General features: G+C 32.3%; 2 protein-coding genes across 7 annotated transcripts in view; one reads left to right on the top strand and one right to left on the bottom strand.

The window, feature by feature from the left end:
- Window positions 1-553: 553 nt before the first annotated feature.
- LOC149895477 (tubulin beta-1 chain-like) overlaps window positions 554-22,000 on the bottom strand; it is a 34,943-nt gene continuing 13,496 nt past the window's right edge. For 2 of the 6 annotated variants that reach the window (XM_090119083.1, XM_090119084.1), the window contains exons 2-13: window positions 15,661-15,903; window positions 10,516-10,627; window positions 9,680-9,802; window positions 8,407-8,508; window positions 7,552-7,679; window positions 6,828-6,995; window positions 5,963-6,077; window positions 5,379-5,449; window positions 3,947-4,086; window positions 2,847-3,006; window positions 1,904-2,005; window positions 554-942 (exon numbers count right to left, since the gene is read on the bottom strand). In XM_090119083.1, coding sequence (XP_089975209.1) covers window positions 853-942; window positions 1,904-2,005; window positions 2,847-3,006; window positions 3,947-4,086; window positions 5,379-5,449; window positions 5,963-6,077; window positions 6,828-6,995; window positions 7,552-7,679; window positions 8,407-8,508; window positions 9,680-9,802; window positions 10,516-10,627; window positions 15,661-15,717 — 1,368 coding nt within the window. In that variant the 5' untranslated portion in view covers window positions 15,718-15,903 and the 3' untranslated portion in view covers window positions 554-852. The remainder of the gene's footprint in view (window positions 943-1,903; window positions 2,006-2,846; window positions 3,007-3,946; window positions 4,087-5,378; window positions 5,450-5,962; window positions 6,078-6,827; window positions 6,996-7,551; window positions 7,680-8,406; window positions 8,509-9,679; window positions 9,803-10,515; window positions 10,628-15,660; window positions 15,904-22,000) is intronic. The other 4 variants (XM_090119086.1, XM_090119088.1, XM_090119085.1 and 1 more) reach the window with 3 other exon arrangements.
- Window positions 16,588-18,375, top strand: LOC149895478 (transmembrane protein 267). The gene is made up of 2 exons (XM_090119061.1): window positions 16,588-17,092; window positions 18,037-18,375. Exons 1-2 carry the CDS (start codon window positions 16,814-16,816, stop codon window positions 18,364-18,366), a joined length of 609 nt encoding a protein of 202 aa, XP_089975187.1. The 5' UTR covers window positions 16,588-16,813; the 3' UTR covers window positions 18,367-18,375.

Genomic DNA, 22,000 nt, shown 5'->3' with positions numbered 1-22,000 from the left:
TTTAACAAAAGTAGATATAGTAACCGATGGCACGAAACAAAATACCTAAGCATAAAAAAATACTGTCCAGGTTATAAATAAAAAGAAATAAAACAACACATTAAGTATAACAAAAGGTTTATTAACAAAATGATTAAAATTAGTTCTACATTTCACTACGATACTTCTTAAATTCAAGCATTATATCTTATATTATGTTTTTCAACAATAAATATCAAGTAATTACTTCAACTAGCGTTCATTAAAATCTTATTTATTTTTTAACACCTGGAAAAGATTTATCGTATAAATAATTTCTCAAAACTTAAGCGAAATATCTTTTGATACCTACACGATTTTCAAAATGTACTTATAAAAAATAGGATTAGAACACGATTAGAAGCTTAGCTTTGTAGTATAAATAATAAAATTATTAATTAACAATTTTTTGGCTTATTTTTTTAAGTTAATTTAAAGCAGTATGAAAAATGTAAAAGTGAATTAATTCTATAAAATTTGAAATATTTATTAAATTCCCGCCAAAAGGAAAAAAAAAGATAACTTTTTCGTTACATAACAGCTGTCATTTATAAAATTTTGAGTGATCGTTGAATGGTCAACAAAAATTAACATTTAAACAAATTAAAATATTAAATTTGTTGTCGTTCATAAAATTATATAAAAATACATACATAACGTAACCAATAAAAAATACCATAATGTTTTAACTTAAATGTAAAAGTGTACAGATAAAAAAGAAGTTTAGTCACAATTTTTTTTATTGATTAAGTAATTTATTTGTTTATGGTCTATTGTCAATATAAATTATAGTTATTTAACGGCAGTGATATTTGGAATGATTTTAAATATTTTTTAGTCCATGTCGACCATGGCGCTAGTGTTGTGTGGTTGATCAATCTCTTCATCGTCCAATTCGATTTCTTCATCATCAACTTGAGCCTCCTGTGAAAAAAAAATTGAAAATATTATAATTATTTTAATTCCACGATGAAAAAACAAGTATGAAAACTAGTTTTTTCAACTAGTTACTTAATTTAAAAAAAAGTATCAGAATTTAGTTTTTTCGGTGCAAAATAAACTGATATTTTAAGACTACTACCAGTAGTGAAATAAAACATACAATTTTATAAATTGCGATTTATTACCTTTGCAATGTGAATAGACAAGATTCAGTAACAAGTATAAAGTTCTCTACGTATTAGTTAATTAATTTTAAAATAATCTTATCAATACGAAATAAACAATAAAAAGTTATACATATTTGAAGATATACTTGTAACGGTGCATTAAACCAAACGAACATAGAGCTAGAGCAAGAGCAAGAGCATTCTTTCGTGAACTTTTAGTGTAAACGAAAACTCGCATTAAGTGTTGTTCAGTATTAGAACATTGCATAGAATCTTTTCGAACGCACTAAGAACAACGAAAGAATGCTCTACGCCTGTTTACACTAAAATAATTTGACATAGTGGGGTTAGAATCAGCATGTTGTTGTCACTTGTTTTTTATAAATGCACCGTGAGACAAAAGGTATTCTTAATAAGCTTTAAAAGAAAACTTTCAAATTATATTACAAATTATAATGTGACCACAGACTGTTCTATTATTAAATAAATAAATAAATAAATAAATAATACTTAAATATTTCAGAACAATTTTCTCACACGGCACGATCTGATCCCATACTAAGCTTTCGCTTGTGTTATGGAAACCAGATGGCTGATAAACATACATATATAATTTTAAATAAATACCTATATAGATAATCAACACCCCGACACAGAGCAAACATCTACGTTCATTACACAAATATTTGCCCCGGGTGGGAATCGAACCCACGACCTCTGGCTTGGTCACTACCAACCAAGCTAACCGGTCAAAAGTCAATTCATATAAAACTAACCTGATATTGTTGATATTCCGATATCAAATCGTTCATATTGCTGGACGCTTCTGTGAACTCCATCTCATCCATACCTTCGCCTGTATACCAGTGGAGGAAAGCCTGGAAATAAATATTAGTGTTATGAATTTCTATTTGAAGTAAAAAACAGTAATGAAAACAGTATTTAGTAAACTATCTCTTCTCTTATATAAAACTAGCTATGCCCCGCGGTTTTACCCGCAGTGCTTCGCTCCTGTTGCTCTAAACGAGATAATATATAGCCTATCCTTCGATAAATGGGCTATCTAACACAGAAAGAACCAAATCAGACTAGTAGTTCCCGAGATTAGTGCGTTTAAACAAACAAACTCTTCAGCTTTATAATATTAGGTACAGATAATATTATTAACGCGCTAATCTCAGGAACTACTGGTCCGATTAGAAAAATTATTTCGGTGTTAGCATAGGCAAATATAACCTATTAGTCCATGGTGTTAGGCGCGGGTCAAACACGCGCGGCTTGTCGCGGGCGTGCCATAAGCGCACCTCTTGAATCTGTTTTGCACCACGTGCTTCTTATACATTTTGTATGAAACAATTTTGGACAGGCGTCGAGACGGCACGTGCCAAGGTTGCGCCGCCCCAAAATTATTTCATACAAAATGCCAATAGCGCACCCGATGCACGCCGGCAGCGCGCCGCTTGTATATGTCCCGCGCCTTAGATAGCCCATTTATCGAGGAAGGCTTATAGGCTATATATCATCACGCTAAGACCAACAGGAGCGGAGCAATGCGGGTGAAACCGCGGAGCACAGCTAGTAAATTATAATATCATTGATTTGAAATAAATAAATAAAAATCGTTTATTTGTTTCATGACTAAGTGTACAATCAGTTTTGAATACAGTAAAAATTGCATATTATAATAACGGGCACTTAATAGAGATATATTTAACTCACCCGTCTCCTAAACATAGCAGTAAATTGTTCAGAAATACGTTTAAATATCTCTTGTATAGCTGTAGTATTGCCAATGAATGTGGCGGCCATCTTGAGTCCGGCCGGCGGGACATCGCATACAGAAACCTTGAGGTTATTTGGAATCCATTCTACGAAGTATCTGTAAGAAAAAAACACTACATAGTAAAATATAAATATTTCAGGACAATTTTCACACACGGCACGATCTGATTCCATACTGAGCTTTCGCTTGTGTTATGGAAACCAGATGGCTGATAAACATACATATATAATTTTAAATAAATATTTATATAGATAATTATTAACACCCAACAAAATTTTATTTATTCATTCGTATTCCTTATGATTTAACATTAGTATAATAACTGAATAATTGAAGTAACAGTAGTATTTGTATTTTAGAACGAATTATATAATAATTCTTCTGCTGTTGACATTAATTTTGACTGAATAAAATTATATTAAAAACTTTATGAAGAGACTTTAAAATAATATTTAATAGGTAGGTAGGTAATAGGTAGTTCAATTCTCAACAAATAAATTTACTCCAGTTTACAAATACTTCTGCCCAGATTAATTCATTTATGTAACCATATTTAAATTCAGTCTACTAAGTCCCTTTTAGTTTCAACTACACTTCATTAATACCCAGTATCTTTATCATACTCATTTCTACCTCACTTCAACAACTACTCAGTTCAGTGTCAGTCTAAAGCGCGTCACACACGGTGAAGATACTATAATATTTTATCTTAAGATACGGTTATATTTTATATTACAGTATCTTAAGGTATCCGGTATCAGCGTTCGGACCATCATTTTTCTTATTGTCATTGCGTACTAAGAACTCTGTAGAACCGCCATCCTGTTACAAATGACCCACAAAATTTTGGGTCTTAGTACGCAATGACAAAAAGAATAATGATGGTCAGAACGCTGATACCGGATACCTTAAGATACTACATAATATAACGTTTTATATTAGAGAATCTTAACATAAAATATTATAGTATCTTCACCGTGTGTGATGCGCATTACTTTCGCATTTATAATATTAGTATGGATGTATAGTGACTCACCCGGAGTTCTTGTTCTGTATGGCCAGCACCTGTTCGTCCACGTCCCGCATGGACATGTGCCCACGGAACATGGTCGCCACGGTCAGGTAGCGCCCGTGACGCGGGTCGCACGCGGTCATCATGTTGCCCGGGTTGAACATCTTGACAAATTCAATAATTATTATAGACTAGTTTTCCGCCTGCGGCTTCGCCCGCGTTTTCAAAGAAAAACCCGCATAGTTCCCGTTCCCGTGGGATTTCCGGGATAAAACCTAGCCTATGTTACTCGTGGATAATGTAGCTTTCGAATGGTGAAAGAATTTTTAAAATCGGTCCAGTAGTTTATGAGCCTATTCATTACAATCAAACAAACAAACAAACAAAGTTTTCCTCTTTATAATATTAGTGTAGATGGGCCGAATATTCGTTTTATATTCGGTATTCAGCATACTTTACCGAATATTCGGCTGAATCACATTGTTCGGCAAATTGATACTCAAAGTTTTTACTGTTAAGACCCGTATATTATCGTATTTTAGAGTGTAGCTTTCTGATTTCTGTCACTGAAGCTTTATTTTCAATTAAAGTATATATTATTAATAAAAATGTAATTGTGTATATTCGAGTGTAGTATATTCATCTATATTTATCTTTATTTATATATCTACCTGTATATCTATTTTAATTATTATCATTTATTTATTTATCTTGTTTTTTTGTTCCTTGCCTTTTTTCTTCTACCTACCATCGTAATTTCAGTAAGCTTGTTACCTTTTGCCCAGGTTGCCTGGAAGAGATCACTTCTAAGTGATAAGGCCGCCTAATAAACTACACTGTTTTTTGTTTTGTATATTAGCAATAAGTTTTCTATGTATAATTTTATTGAAGAGTAAATAAATAAATAAAAATAAATAAAGTTGGTTGGTAAAAAGATAATAACTTATGCATAATATAGGTATCTAGCTGTACCGAATATTCGTATTCGGTGAAACCGATCCTTGATAAGTGTCAAAGTTTGAAATAAATCTATCCGTTATAGTGGGTCAAAATCGAGTCTAGAGGTGATCAAGGCGGTTCTTATAATCTATGACCTATGATCTATGAGAAATCCATACTAATATTATAAATGCGAATGTAACTATGTCTGTCTGTCTGTTACTCAATCACGCCTTAACTACTGAACCGATTTGCATGAAATTTGGTATAGAGATATTTTGATACCCGAGAAAGGACATAGGATAGGTTTTATCCCGGAAATCCTACGGGAACGGGTTTTTCTTTGAAAACGCGGGCGAAGCCGCGGGCGGAAAGCTAGTTACTAACTACAATACTAAAATACAAACATACAAGTGAAGCTAATACAAGCGTGTTTAAAGTGATTGAACAAACAAACCAACACAGGACTTTATACTTTTTTTTTACATTTCTAAAAAATGAATATTATGTCACTTACTTGGCTCATAAGCTCCGACACGTTTTGAGGTCTGTAGTCGAAAGAGTTTCGTGCGGTCAATGGAGCGAATCCTGGAAAAGAAAATTGTTTCATAAAACTTATTTTAACCCTAAAAAGAAGTCTCAAACAGCGCTGATTTCCTGCCAACGCATGCATTTCTAGCATGAATGCATTTCTAGCATAGGCTAGCATGCATGCATTTCTAGCATAGGCTAGCATGCATGCATTTCTAGCATAGGCTAGCATGCATGCATTTCTAGCATGAATGCATTTCTAGCATGGGCTAGCATGCATGCATTTCTAGCATGGGCTATGGAATGGGGCATTTCTGTAGCCCATGCTAGAAATCAGCGCCATAAAAGTAAAATTTTTATTAATTTGAATTAACATGTTTGTTTGAACGCGCTAATCTCAGGAACTACTGGACCGATTTGGAAAATTCTGTGCTAGATAGCCCTTTATTTATTGAGGAAAGCTATTATATATCATTACGCTAAGACCAACAGGAGTGGAGCCATGCGGGTAAAACCGCACAGCACAGCTAGTGTTAATTATAAACAGAAGATACAGATAATAATAATTACCAGGCATAAAGAAGTGTAATCTCGGGAAGGGCACCATGTTAACAGCTAACTTGCGTAGATCTGCGTTCAATTGTCCCGGGAAGCGAAGACATGTTGTTACACCTGACATTGTCATCTGTAATATGATATTATAAATCCTTACTAATATTATAAATGCGAAAGTAACTCTGTCTGTCTGTCTGTTACTCAATCACGCCTAAACTATTGAACCAATTTGCATGAAATTTGGTATGGAGATATTTTGATACCTGAGAAAAGACATAGGCTACCTTTTATTGCGAAATATGTACCACGGGCGAAGCTGGGGCGGACCACTAGTGTGTTATAAATGTTACTATGAATATCAATATGTATTGGTATTACCACAAAACAATTTAATCGCAGTCTAACTTTAAACCAGGGATCTGTCACTTTAATAGTTGTCTATGTGAAATACGACAAAACCAGATTACAGAGAACCCCCGGTTAAAGTTAAACCCTGTCTAAAGTTTTTTTTGTGGTAAGACATTATGTGTATTAAAAAGACCGCCTCCTGGTACAGTGATTGACGCGTGAGCGTAGAACTGAGGGGTCCTGGGTTCGATTCCCAGTGGAGACGAAAAAAAAAATTTCTCGGTCTGGCAGGACACAGAAGGCTGATCGATCAGTGAAACAGATGTATAATGCATCTGCCCCTTACCCCACTAGGGGACATGAGACTTCACTCATAGTATTAAAATACGCAATGGATTTTGATGCGGTTTTTTTAATAGTGACTAAGAGGAAGGTTTAATTATATAATTTATTATGTTTTAGACAAAGCGGGCGAAGCCGCAAGCGGAAAGCTAGTTGAAATATAAAACTTACCAAAAGAAATAAAACTTACCGAAATCAAATGATTCAGATCGCCATACGTAGGGCTGGCCAGTCTCAACGTCCTGAAGCATATATTATATAGCGCTTCGTTGTCTATACAAAATGTCATGTCCGTGTTTTCGACGAGTTGATGAACGGAGAGAGTTGCGTTGTATGGCTCTAAGACTACTTCTGATACCTGGAAATAAATTGTAATGTGTATAAGTATGTAAACAATGGACTATTTTTAATTATTTAAAATAATAATTTAAAAAATATATTCATGAGTTTTCAATCTATAGTGGTTTAAAGTTAACTCAAAAATGGAGCATTTTCGTAAATTTTCTAAAAAATCTTAGAGAAAGTGTAAGAAATGTTATAGTATGCTATATATTCGTGATCTACTCAATAAGTTCTTTCATTTGATACCCCACACGGCATGTTTTGGAAATTTTTATTTTTTTCTTTGTATGCCATATTTAATAACCGGGGTGGGGGGAGGGGGACCACAAAACTGGTTGGCAAAATCTGTATATAGGATGTCTGGGATCTATACAATATGTATCAGAAGTCAGATTTAGGTCCGCTATTTTTGCAAACGAACATCTCCTTGGAGCCTGTTCTATATCAAGTTATTGTTAACAATCGAAGTCAGTTTTGTTTGCTTTGTTTTTTTTTTTTTTGATATCTTTGTGTGTTGTTGTTAATGATCGATGCCCAAAACCCAATATACGAACCCCCAAACCCATCCATACCTTGGGGGACGGCACCACACTGAAGGTAGTCATGATCCTGTCAGGGAATTCCTCTCGAATCTTGCTGAGAAGGAGTGTCCCCATACCAGAGCCTGTACCACCTCCAAGGGAGTGGGCTAGTTGGAATCCTGGAGATAATTTATGGTTATCATTATTATATTAGGTTATATTATATTAATTTTTACGTAGCTTTATGCCATTACAATGATATTCCGTTTGAATTATAACAATTCTTAACATTTACGAGAAATTATTTCAACCTGACTTTACGTTTACGTCCTGGAAAACTTACATCGTTGGTATTTATCGACTAGTGCGGAAAGTATCGATAAACAAATGGCGATACTGGAAATGAGTACATATTTTTAAACCCGAAAAATCAAACCAAATAGTGAGACTATACCTGAAAAAATATCCATTTACCTATGACAACAATAGTTTTACAGACAAATTAAATGGGGACATCCATTTTCATAATAAATTAATATACACTAGCGCATACGTGTTTAACGGGTTAAAAATTACGAGAAAATGATAAGATGCATTTTTATGTTTTGGAAAACTTTCATTTTACTTACCTACTTAATCTATGCTAAAAAACTTAAATCAATACAACAACAACATAATAGGCGTTAAAAACCTACCGACGTGGCTGAATGCAAGCCACGCCTTTGCCTATAAAATAGTAAAGTATCGACACGAGCAATCACTAACGAACTGTCATGCGGATCAAGGATCGCCGTGCCAAGTTTTTTTTTTTTATAATATAAAATTCACAATAAAATTAATAATATCTAAATACACACTACAAAAACAATGTTTTTAAAAATGAACCTAAATACAATTTTATATTACCTTGTAAACAATCACATCCCTCAGCCTCTTTACGAATAACATCGAGCACTGCGTCGACCAATTCAGCGCCTTCTGTGTAGTGACCTTTGGCCCAGTTGTTACCTAAAGATAATATGATTATTTAAAATTATAGTTTTTTAAATGTTTATCACGTTTAATGAGTATGAGTGAATCGAGTAGGTATATTACCTACAAATAAATGTTTTGAAAAGTTACGTAGGTACCATAGTACCATGCAGGTATTAAGTTACAGCTACGCTACGTAGTTTCTACGAGAATTAACTTTGAGTAATTTTATCGATAGAGTCTGGCCAGTCAAAGCTGAACCGAGTAAAGGGCGGCAAATTGAAAAAATATGGACCTAGTAACATCGGCTTTAGTAGGAAAACACATTTTGATACTTTTGATATTCATAAAGGTGATCATAGTATATATATAGGTACATTAGGTACAACACAGCAGGATTTAAACGTTATTAAAGCAAATTATTTGAACCGTTTTCAACAAAACTGACAATTAACTACGCAGAAACACCATGATGACATTCCATAGTGTGGCCGCTACAAAAAACACTGGGTTCAGCTTTGGCTGGCCAGACTCTACCCTATAATGTTATACTCAAATGCATGAGTAAATTAAAAAAATAGTTTGGAAAATCCAAAAGTGCACGCCTCATAATTTTTTTTTAATAAATATTTATTAATTATTATTTTTGCTTATTTAATAACAATTAAACCACATCGAATCAGACCCTGAAAAATGAAAGGGTTCTATTCCTGAGCATACTCAAGCGTAAGAGAAAAAAAAAGACTCGATTAGTAAAGTATTTCGGTCGCTATCGTGTTAACAAGAAAATCCTCCGCACATACAGACACACGGACGTCCAAGACAGAACTTTTTTAAACTGTTTTTTAACTAGTTTAAATAACAAAAATGACATCAAAAATATCATGAATGTTAAAAATAGTGTTTTTTCTTAATATGTGTGTGTATATATTATCTTACAAGTGCAATGTATGATACATAAAGACATTTTAAGTTTGAAAAATCAGATGTTTTGCGCGAAGTGACAGTAGTACCCACCTCAACGCTTCGCTTATGAGGCGTGCAATATTCCATGGAACTTCGATAAAATACAATTTTATTTTCCGTTTGTTTTGGTCAGGTTTTTCCTCGTAACATTTATGATTTAACTAACTAGATATTTTCTCTTTTAATGTTTCACTAAAAACTGACAAAACATAACACATTTTAAATTGATGGTAAAACTTACCAGCCCCACTCTGTCCAAAGACAAAGTTGTCCGGTCTAAACAGCCCTCCATAGGGGCCAGATCTCACGGAGTCCATGGTCCCAGGCTCCAAATCAACCAGAACAGCGCGGGGCACATATTTCCCTAGAAATATATTACATTAAATATTTCAGTACAATTTTCACACACGGCACGGCATCCCATACTAAGCTTTCGCTTGTGTTATGGAAACCAGATGGTTGATAAACATACATATATTATATAATTTTAAATAAATACTAACATAGATAATTACCACCCAGACACAGAGCAAACATCTATGTTCATCACACAAATATTTGCTCTAGGTGGAAATCGAACCCACGACCTCTGGCTTGGAAGGCAGGGTCACTACTCACTACCAACCAACCAAGCCAACCGGTCAGTCTATATTATTCCATATTATTTATATTATGAAGTTTTATATACAGGGTGTAATCGTTTGTGCACAAGCGATTGTTCCGTAACTATTGCATATATCAAAAAACTTCAAATTGATATTGCAAGTAGGTACCTACTTAACCTAATGAGTAATGAGTAAAATGTTATAATAAAACGAGAAATTTTAAAAGATGTTACAATAAACACTCCCATACATTTAGTATGAGATATGAATAGCCCATGCACATTTGATATGAAAGATTTTAAGGTTTTTTTTTGCTTTCTAATCCATTGAGCCCCGAAAGACCCAATCGGTCCACGACACAATAGATTTTCTATTGTGTCTGTGATTCCAGGGCCGAAATAAATACACATTTGTGTAATAAATTAAAGGATAAAGTTTCTGAAAATAATGCAACAAGCAAAACAAATCTTACCACTAGAAGCTTCGGTGTAGTACACATTGAGTCTCTCTTGTAAAATGGGACTCTTGCCCGCGTATATACCATCTGGGCCTATGGCATGTTCGTGGGAGATTACCTCCCAGAACTGTAAATAAAATAACACATAAAATATAACTATAATATTATAGGAGATTGCCCAATTGACTATGGCACTTGGTATCGCAATCAAACTTATTGTGTCAAGATGAAATGTAGCTCAATATAAAGCTTGAAGTTAGTACTTAGTACTTTTAGAAACGATTAAAGTTTTTATGTAAATAAGCCGCAGTTCGCGAGAATAAAAATAAAACAATAGCTTTATTCAACGCTTCAAAAAAATACTTTATCGAGTCGATGAACGTTAAGTTTTACATTTATTACATAGGTAATATTTTAATTTACAATACTAATGTGAAAAGTTAATCGTAATAAACATTATTTCAAAATAATTAACGTCGAACACATTCATTCAACATTATAAGAAACTATGACATATATGACGCAGGACGCTTGCAAGAGAGATAGATATATGTGTCAAAACCACGGGTCAAAACAAAAACTTTTACTTTTATTACTATTTATTCGGTATAATTACGACTTAATGATAAATATGATCATTATAAATACAAATAGGAATTAACAATATCACGAACACGTGACACAACTAGTATTTTACCGATTCCATTCGTGGTCATACATGTTTCAATAGAATAACTTTTACTATTATTTCAATTTATCCGGTATAATTAAGACTTAATATTGATACATATGATCATTATAAATACAAATAGGAATTAACAATATCACGAATACGTGGCACAACTAAAATTTTAACGATACCACCCGTGGTCATTCTCCTTTACTAACGGTCCGCCCCGGCTCCGCCCGTGGTACATATTTACGTTTTCTCTGCATAAGAACCATCTTCGTACTTCAAGGAATAAAATAAAAAAAGAATTATCGAAATCGGTCCACACGTTCACACGGGTTTCATTTTTATATATTATCACTACATAGTATAAAACAAAGCGCTTTCTCTGTCCCTATGTATGCTTAAATCTTTAGAAGTACACAACGTATTTTGATGCGTTTTTTTTTAATAGATAACTAGAGTGATTCAAGAGGAAGGTTTTAGTATTTAATTTATTATGTTTTAGACAAAGCGGGCGAAGCCGCGGGCGGAATGCTAGTATAAGATAAAGAAAAAATTCGATCATGAGATGGGATTCTAAACCGCGTCCTTCACCCCAATCCAGGGCGAAAGCTTGAACAATTCAGCCACCCGTGATCCCGCCAGAGCATTTTTATTCATCTCTTCACAATAAAATTAGTGTACATTTCTTGCAAATACATTGTGAGCTTACATGAGATATAGAATGAGATTTGCACACATATAGAGCAATAATGCTTCGTTACATGAGTAACTAATACAAAACAATAATATACAAAAAAATGTGTGCGTGTACTAGTGTACACACGTAAGAAGTGAAACTTCTTTATCACCTTATTTTTCAAAAAATAATTTACTATATGCAACTTTACAGAAATACGTCGAATCACGCGTGGTAGGGATCAGAAAAAGATGGCGCGAAACGGAAAAATGTTACGCGTAACGAAAAAATGTTACACTAAATTTTTCTCCAACCCCGATAAAGAAGTTTCACTTCAATAATATAATAAATTATGCCACAGTGACTGTCTATCTGTCTCTTCTTCACGCCTAAACGACGTATCACGTAACCGATTGAAAAAAAGAGAATACATTTCCAAAACACACTTACTAGTCACTTGGATGAAATTTAGTACAAATAAAGTTGTGGCCTGAGAAAGTACATAGGATAGGTTTTATTCCCGAAATCCCACGGAAACTAGACCTGTTCCTGTTTTTCTTTGACTAAACAGGCAAAGCCGCGGTCGGAAAGCTAGTAGGTATAATTAAAATATTTTAACGCTTATACATAATCGTGTTCTTTATTCGCCTCGATTCGCACGAATGTGTAAATACGGCATAATATACTTAAGGGGGCGCATAAAGCAAAATAACCAATCTTCTATTAGATGATACGTGTAATATGCAAGACCAAATCTAAAAAATAAAATATATATCAAACTAGATGATAATATGTTCAACGATTCTGTTTAATCAAAAACATAAAATATTAAAATTTACTTGATAAAAAAAAATCACCAAGTTAGCTCTAATTTTCACACTTTTACGTTTTCTACTTGACATGGTAATACTTATTATGATTTTTTTTTCATAAACAATTATATTAAAACATTATAAAAAACCACTTTTATCGTGACAAAATCAAACGTTTATCTCGAGAAAAAAAGAGCGCCAAAAGTGGTTTATCGCAGATAAAACCAAAACTAAAAGTAATTACACAAAATGCTCTGACAAATATCTTGCAAATGTTTTAATATAATTGTTTATGAAAAAAAAAATCATAATAAGTATTACCATGTCAAGTAGAAAACGTAAAAGTGTGAAAATTAGAGCTAACTTGGTGATTTTTTTTTATCGAGTAAATTTTAATATTTTATGTTTTTGATTAAACAGAATCGTTGAACATATTATCATCTAGTTTGATATATATTTTATTTTTGAGATTTGGTCTTGAAAATTACACGTATCATCTAATAGAAGATTGGTTATTTTGCTTTATGCGCCCCCTTAACGATTCGACTAAAAATAGGATTGATTTTACATCATTTTGTGACGTCACAGGTTAATTCAAATTTCAAACGTAAAATAATAAAATAATGAAAGTGCAAAAATATCATTTATATTTATTTTAATTTAACTATGTAAGTCAGTGAAAAATTAAAACTAATTGCTATTGAAATGTAAAAATGTAATTCTAAGTAAATCGTACCGTTATCGTAATTATCTAAATAATAAATTATATATCTATATTTATTAACGATACGACATTATATCTTCTAGATTACATTATACATTATTTATTACATGTATGTTTTATTATAATTTGTCACACTATTAACGACTCTACCCTCTATATTTAGATTTTAGATAAGTATGAAATAAGTGTGAAATTAAATAATTTACACTCATATACCTACATATTGCACGCCTCATAAGCGAAGCGTTGAGGTGGGTACTACTGTCACTTCGCGCAAAACATCTGATTTTTCAAACTTAAAATGTCTTTATGTATCATACATTGCACTTGTAAGATAATACATACACACACATATTAAGAAAAAACACTATTTTTAACGTTCATGATATTTTTGATGTCATTTTTGTTATTTAAACTAGTTAAAAAACAGTTTAAAAAAGTTCTGTCTTGGACGTCCGTGTGTCTGTATGTGCGGATCCTTTTTCTTGTTAACACGATAGCGACCGAAATACTTTACTAATCGAGTCTTTTTTTTTCTCTTACGCTTGAGTATGCTCAGGAATAGAACCCTTTCATTTTTCAGGGTCTGATTCGATGTGGTTTAATTGTTATTAAATAAACAAAAATAATAATTAATAAATAATTATTAAAAAAAATTATGAGGCGTGCACTTTTGGATTTTCCAAACTATTTAAATTTTCCATCTACAATAGTAGAAATATGTTCGAACTACCTAGTATAGTATTACATTATCTATGGTACCACAAATCTGAAGAGTTTGTTTGTTTGAATGAACGCATCCCCGAAACTACTGCAGCAAATTGAAAAATTGATGAGTCATTGCGTGACATACATGTTTAATATCTAGATATTTGTATGGATAAAGAAAAAGATAAAAGAAAGTCGTGTTAATTAATTACCGTATAACTCAAGAACGTAAGCAAGAACGTAAGCAAGAACGGCTAAACTAATTTGAATGATCTTATGCGGCGGTATACTTTGCTTTCTTCAGAATAATTCGTGATTGAAAATTTTTATAATTTTAGAAAAAGGGGACCCGTGCGTAGCCGTCTTGATAAGCTAGTATCACACTAAAATTCTATGTTATATAATACTAGCTGCTCCTCGCGGTTTCACCCCCGTGGCTTCGCTCCTGTTGGTCGTAGCGTGATGATATATAACCTATAACCTTCCTCGATAAATGAGCTTTCTAACACCGAAAGAATTTTTTAAATCGGACCAGTAGTTCCCGAGATTAACGCGTTCAAACAAACAAACAAACTCTTCAGCTTTATAATATTAGCACAGACTAATAATAATATATACTACGTATATATTAGTATAGATGTACTTCTATACATTTAAATGGCTATGCATAAAGCTTTAGAACATTATTTTTTTCCAATTCAATGTCTTCTGTACAATTCTTTACAATAACAATAATTATAAATTGAAAAGTAAGTATGTAACTTTGTAGGTAGGTACCACGGGTAGGTACCTACTAGATTTCCGCCCGCGGCTTTACCTACGCAACGTAGTAAATAATACTGAAAACCCGCGCAGTCCCCGTTCCCGAGGGATTTCTGGGATACAGGTAACCTATCATAAGACCTTTCTCAGGTCACAAACTATTTTCGTGCCAATTAATAATAAAAAAAAAATCATCCAAATCGAATCAGTAGTGTAGGTGAAGAGACAAACAGACAGACACACAGAGTACATATCCACCATAACCAAATGCAGAAAAGGCAATTGAAACAAGACAAAAAATTACAAATTAACTAGAGAAGGCCTTAACCTGTCAGCGGTTCAAAGTTCAATGACCGAATGAATAACAATTTCGACGTGTACTAATCTAATAATTTAAAACTTCAACAGTACATTGATAATTCAATACTATATAATATTTGAATAGACTAAAAGGTTTTGCTTGGTTTTTATACACAAGTTTTAAAGGGTTAGAATAGAGAGAGACAATATTCGTTAAAAATGAAAATATCTTTCGTCTCATTCGCACATCACGTCATAAACGATAACCTACTGAAATAATTAAAAATATGTTTTTGTTAATTCAGCTGTAATAAATTGGTTTTATTAAAACTGTAATTAATTAGTCACAATCGAATTCTACATTCTTTTAATCATTTACACAATAAAAACTTTAATTAATTAGCGGCCAAAAAGGTTTCACGATTTGCCGGCCGTCACTGCATACATTTACGTAACCTGATGCATCGATAAATTAAAAAAAAAAGAAACAAAAAATACCAACCTTCGATCCAATTTGGTTGCCACACTGACCAGCCTGCACATGAACTATTTCACGCATTTTCACCAGAAACTAATAAAACAACAAATAACACAAAAATACACTGCAATTCAGTACTTCCAACTATACAAAAATTCACTGGAATTCAGTATTTCCTAGCACTTGCACTATGACAAACTTGGAAATCGAATATGTTATCTATATTGTGATAAGAAATGATAAGGATTATATCGAACCCATAAAGACCTACGTGACAATATAAAAATAGGTCAGAATAAAATGGTTTAGGTGTGTATTTCTATCGATTAAGATTCGACATTCGACCTTCGGTTGTAATAACATTGGGACTCATTTTGAAGTTTACTTCCTGAACGAATGTTAAGTAGATATTAGATAAATTTAATGGTATTTAATTGTTAATATGATATTACTTGATCGTTTATTTATTTATTTAGATAAATTGTTGTTAAATAAAGATCATTTATATAATAATATACTAAGATAATATATTATAGTATAAAAGAAAGCAATGTGTAATGTGTTGTAAAATAATATTTAATTTGTAGAAAGTCGCGTTATAAAAATTGTAATATGTATCTTTAAATTCCGTGATTATATTTGTAGTAGGTACCTATTCCTGTGGGATCCGGTTTTTTTAATATTTAAGTATAACATCATCATGACTGTCAATTAATCAGGATAAGATAGAGATAGTCAAAAATTAAAATAATTTGTTGAACATTTTCAGTATGGAAATTTCCATTATAGAAAATTTTTTAGTTAACATTAATTTAATGAAAGATACAATAAAGTAGAGCTGAGTAGAGCGAATTAATACGTTTGGTTTTTAAACTAATATTTTTCTGTCAGCTGTCAAATGCCATCAATATTTTGACTGGTGATACTTGTAAGTTAAAGAGGCTAGCAGCAATGTAAATATTATGTAAATATTAAAATAGAGCTCTCTAGTTGTATGAAAATTTATTGTTAAACATATGTTTTACAATAAAAAAAAGAAAGTATACGAAAAACGAAGAAATTTTGAACAAATCATGAAAGATATCACAGAATAATTCTGAAAAGTACAATAACTACAAGAAAATGTATAAAAAATCTTTATAAAAAGCGAAATGAAACTACGAAAACAAGCAAAAACATGAGGTTCATCAGTATATTCCTGTCGGTATCTATATTTGTTACAGCAATTATTGGTGATTATATAGTTTTTCATACAAGATACTCTGATGCCTTGATATTTAGAGCTCTAGCAGATAATTTCATACACGCAAGCATAGGATTTCTCTCAGCGCTGCTATTTTTCGAAAATATAGACGTGACGAGGCAAGCATGGTTGTACAACGTTATATTTTGTACCATTGTATCATCTTTTATTGATATAGACCATTTTATTGCTGCAAGATCTATACATTTCAAGGTAAGGTTCAATATTTATTTGTTTAACTATTAATTGTACCTAAGACACCATTTAATACTAAAACACATACTACAGAGATGAAGTAACTATAGTAGTGTGAAGTTCTATGTCCCCGAGTGGGGTAAGGGGCAGATGCGTTATACATCTGTTTCACTGATCGATTTTCTTTAGGGACAAGTAGGTGATCAGCCTTCTGTGTCCTGCCAGACCGAGACATTTTTTTTTTCTTCGTCTCCACCGGGAATCGAACCCCAACCCTTCGGTGTTACTATAGTAGTAACTATTTACTATTTCAAAATTAGTTGAGAATAAATTGTTCTGTTATTTTACATATTTAAGACTTAAAACCGATATTTTGTTTTAATAAATTCTTTACTATTATGTACTAAAATTGAAATTTTATTATTACTATTTCTCAGATGTGACTATATAATTAAAATGTACTCTATATATCTATACTAATAATATAAAGCTGAAGAGTTTGTTTGAACGCGCTAATCTCGGGAACTACTGGTCTGATTTGAAAAATTCTTTAGGTGTTAAATAGCCCATTTATCGAGGAAGGCTATAGGCGATATATCATCACGCTACAACCAAGAGGAGTGGAGCCACGGGGGTGAAACCGCGCGGAGCAGCTAGTTCAATATAAAGACATTTATTACAATTTTCTTTTCTCTAAATTTCACTACATAATATTATGTATTAAGATATTTTTCTTACTTGAATTTAAAATAAACTAGCGGTCCGCCCCGGCTTCGCCCGTGGTACATATTTACGTTTTCTCTACATAAGAACCATCCTCGTACTTTAAGGAATATAATAAAAAAAGAATTATCGAAATCGGTTCAGCCGTTCTCGAGTTATGCGCTTACCAACACATTTTGCGATTCATTTTTATATATAAGAAGATGAGCCATTCATACTAATATAAATATATTTTCCAGGATCTAACAAGCTTGAAACTACGGGGGTTCCTACACTGCACTACACTATGGTTAATAATCACATCAATTTTATTTATATACAGTTATATGTATAGAAAACTAAACATATACATTTTAACGTTCATGCTTACTATAGCATATACTAGTCATCACATTAGAGATGCTAATCGCAGAGGTATATGGTTTTATCCGTACGGACATACACAACCGATACCTAAATATATTTATATATCTCTTCTTTCTATATTACCAATGGTATTTGTATATATTTATCATTATTTCAAACCAGTGGGTAAAAATACAGTTGTGCAGTATTATTCTTTAGTCTAATATTTATTTTGAAGCATATATATATTATATATATCTATTGCATATATCTATTGCATAGCTTCAATCGCGGGCCTTGAGCGAAGGGACCGAATCCAGAAATTCCGTAATGAAAAAACCTCACGCTCCCCACTCCGACGGGCGCGGAGGTGTGGCTTGAAGGCATAGCATGCAATAGCTTTACAGCGGCAGTCCCCGTGTGACACACGTCTTTTTTTATACTGTGATTTATATATTAATTCAAACTCTTATTTATTTAGTCAATTAGACTACTTCTAGAAGCACTTTTGAATTGTCATAACATATTTTAACATTTACCACCGATTCGGAAAGCAGTATCTATGGAGAAGAACCGGCAAGAAACTCCATAGTTGCTCTTTTAAAATCATGTCAATATTACAATTTAATAAAAACTAGCTGTCCCTGCAAATGTTCTGCCATACTCTTATCACTTAGGGGTATGAAAAATAAATGTTGGTTGAACGAATTTACACAATAGACACACAAAGTTTCATGTGAATTGGTCCAGCCGTTTCGGAGGAGAATGGTAACTAACATTGACAATGGGAATTTTATATTAATAGAAAAGATATGTTATTTATATAGATATAGCCTAAAGTTAGAGCCAGCGCGCACGAGCAACTTTGTCGCCGCAACTATTTTGTCTCTCCACCCATGGGCTAGTATGAAAGTGCGCGCACGTAGCGACGCAATTCTCCATACAATTGATGGGAGAGACAAAATAGTTGCGGAGACAAAGTTGCTCGTGCGCGCTAGCTCTTATAGACAATATTTAACTAATGATATATTATGACAATAAATGAAATATAATTATTAAAATATGTCAATATGACATCAATAGTTGTAAAGCCTGCTACTCACTTACCTGCAGCAGGGGCAATATTGGAAACGCACCCTTAATTGGCTCCTTAATTGGGGTGTGTATAGGCAAGCAGGGGCAATTTAGAGAATAGCTGACATTGATGTAATTTGTGTGGAACCGAATTTGTTCCAATATTGCCCCTGCGGCAGCCGGCAGGTATGTGAGTAGCTGGCTTTCAGGATAGGCCTCTTATTTTGGAAGATTTCCCCACTTAAAAAAAAAGGATAGGCGTCTTATATGAATTTGAGTTATTATTTAGTGCCAGTTGGCAGATATCACATATTTATTTGTTTATAAAATTTTATTTATATTTATTACAGCCTTGGTTATGTTAATTTTTTGCATATTTATGTAAAATATCACAATGTTATAGAAATACTACTTATACCAGTAATAGAATAATATACATACTATAATTTTATGTAGGCCGTTTATAAATGACTGAAAAAGTTATTGAAATTCATCACAATTTGTTTAAAATTAATTATTAATTATTTTTTTATATAAAAAACCGTTGTGGTGTGTAGGTATGTAACTGAAAAATTATTGTATTCGAAAATTTTGTTTTTAAGTTATGTCGTTTTTATAGTTATAAAATTTTGTTTTTTTACGTTTGTGTTAACAAAAAAAAAATGTTTTGTGTGTGTTTATCAGCTGTCAAGTTTTTATACTAGTGGAGTTTACTACATTTGGGACTAGATGGCGCTGTACTAAATATTTTATACTTGTTTTAACTTATCAAGGACTGGTTTTTTTATAATAAGAAATGCAGTTCATTGGCATACTTGTAAATTTGGGGTACTTTCGAAAATTTCTGAATTTCTTTTAAGGTTTTTTTGGGTTTTAAGTACCGTATGAATATATGGCGGAAGATTTTTGCGTTGATTATTGCATTGGCATACTTAATCATATTATTTGTTATAAAACCATTACTTGATTTTACATTTTTATATAAGTTATATAATTAAATCAATATACTATTTACTCAACTATAATTATTTTAGTGGCTTTTAAATCCTCATATGAGACCGGATAGAAATTTCTATGGAGAACAGCCGGCAAATAACTATGTATATGTACTTGCTTCTTTCAATTCATATAATTATGTTAGTACCTAGACATTTCAAAAATAATCATCACATTTGATAATGTAATTCCCAAGAAATAGTCTACATACATACAATAAAAAAGTACCTCATTGTAGAATTAATAGGGTGATTGATATAACGGGTATTCATGGTACACAACATGTTTATTTATAAAAAATAATGCTTTAAATTTATATACTTAAGTAATTATACGTAAAACCAAGTGATTTTATATTATTTTTTTTCATAGCTTGTTTTTTTGTGTTTATTATACATAATTATTTTTGCTTTTTATTGTCCCAGTGATTTTATATTGTTATTGTAACTATAATGTTATAATGTTTTTATGAAATATATATGCTTTATTGACTTGTTAATTTACGGTTGTTTTATTTCAATATCCCAATGAATTATTAATTATAGAAATATGAATTAATGAATGATAGAAAATCCTTTATTGCTATAGAAATGAAAATATAAAAACATACAATAGTTAAGTACATTTAAAATAAGCAAAAGGCAGGCTTATCGCTAGCGATCTCTACCAGGCAACCCTGTATATAAAACACGTAGTATATTATTATTAGTCTGTGATAAAACCTATACTTACCTATTCTGAAATATATATTTTTATTTAAATTAGTTTAATTATTTCACAAGACTTTTGTTGGTCTTGCGTGATGATATATTATATAGCTTAAAGCATTCCTCGATTAATGGGCTATCTAACACCGAAAGAATTTTTTCAAATCTTACCCGTAGTTCCTGGTAAGCGCGTTCAAACAAAACAAACTCTTCAGCTTTATAATATTAGTAAAGAATATAGATTAAAATTTAAAAACTATATTACTTAGGTGTACTTTTGAAAAAAAAAGCTTGTCTGTACCAAATAGGCTACGAAACTATTGAAACAAGTTTTTTCAATTTAAAATTATAGTTTATTCACAGTTAAATTAATGAATATTAATATTTCCTATAAAAACAGTATTTACGGAAAGTAATTGACTATGCTAAAATAGCGTGTAACCAAATATAGAATTAAATTTCACTTATTTATACTTTGCATGATTATTACAAAGCAATAATACGAACTTTTCAACCAAATTCAAACAATATTGTTAAAAAAGAGCTTGTCTGCCGAGCACACGTGTCAGAAGTGAAACTTCTTGGCAAGATTCATCTATACTAATATTATAAAGAGGAAAAGTTTGTATGTATATGTATGGTTTTCACGCATAAACTACTGGACCGATTTTAATGAAATTTGGCACAGATAATCTTTAGAGTTTAGACCCTTGAGTTTAGAAAGAACATAGGCTACCTTTTATTGCGAAATATGTACCACGGTCCACGGGCGAAGCCGGGGCAGACCGCTAGTAGATACTAAAATCGTCGCCTTACTCCATGACGTGACGATATTGCCATGACTCGACTTTGAATTAAACTGATTTTGTAAATTATTTAACCACTAGTATTCCGCCCGCGGCTTCGCCCGCGTTTTCAAAGAGAAACCCGTTCCCGTAGGATTTCCGGGATAAAACCTATCCTATGTCCTTTCTCGGGTATCAAAATATCTCTATACCAAATTTCATGCAAATTGGTTCAGTAGTTAAGGCGTGATTGAGTAACAGACAGACAGACAGAGTTACTTTCGCATTTATAATAT

Source organism: Colias eurytheme, chromosome 31, assembly GCF_061535395.1.
Source record: "Colias eurytheme isolate Ceu_HAF_F1 chromosome 31, ilColEury1 Martin Lab GWU primary, whole genome shotgun sequence".
Lineage (NCBI taxonomy): Eukaryota > Metazoa > Arthropoda > Insecta > Lepidoptera > Pieridae > Colias > Colias eurytheme.
This window is presented reverse-complemented; position numbering and strand designations above follow the sequence as displayed.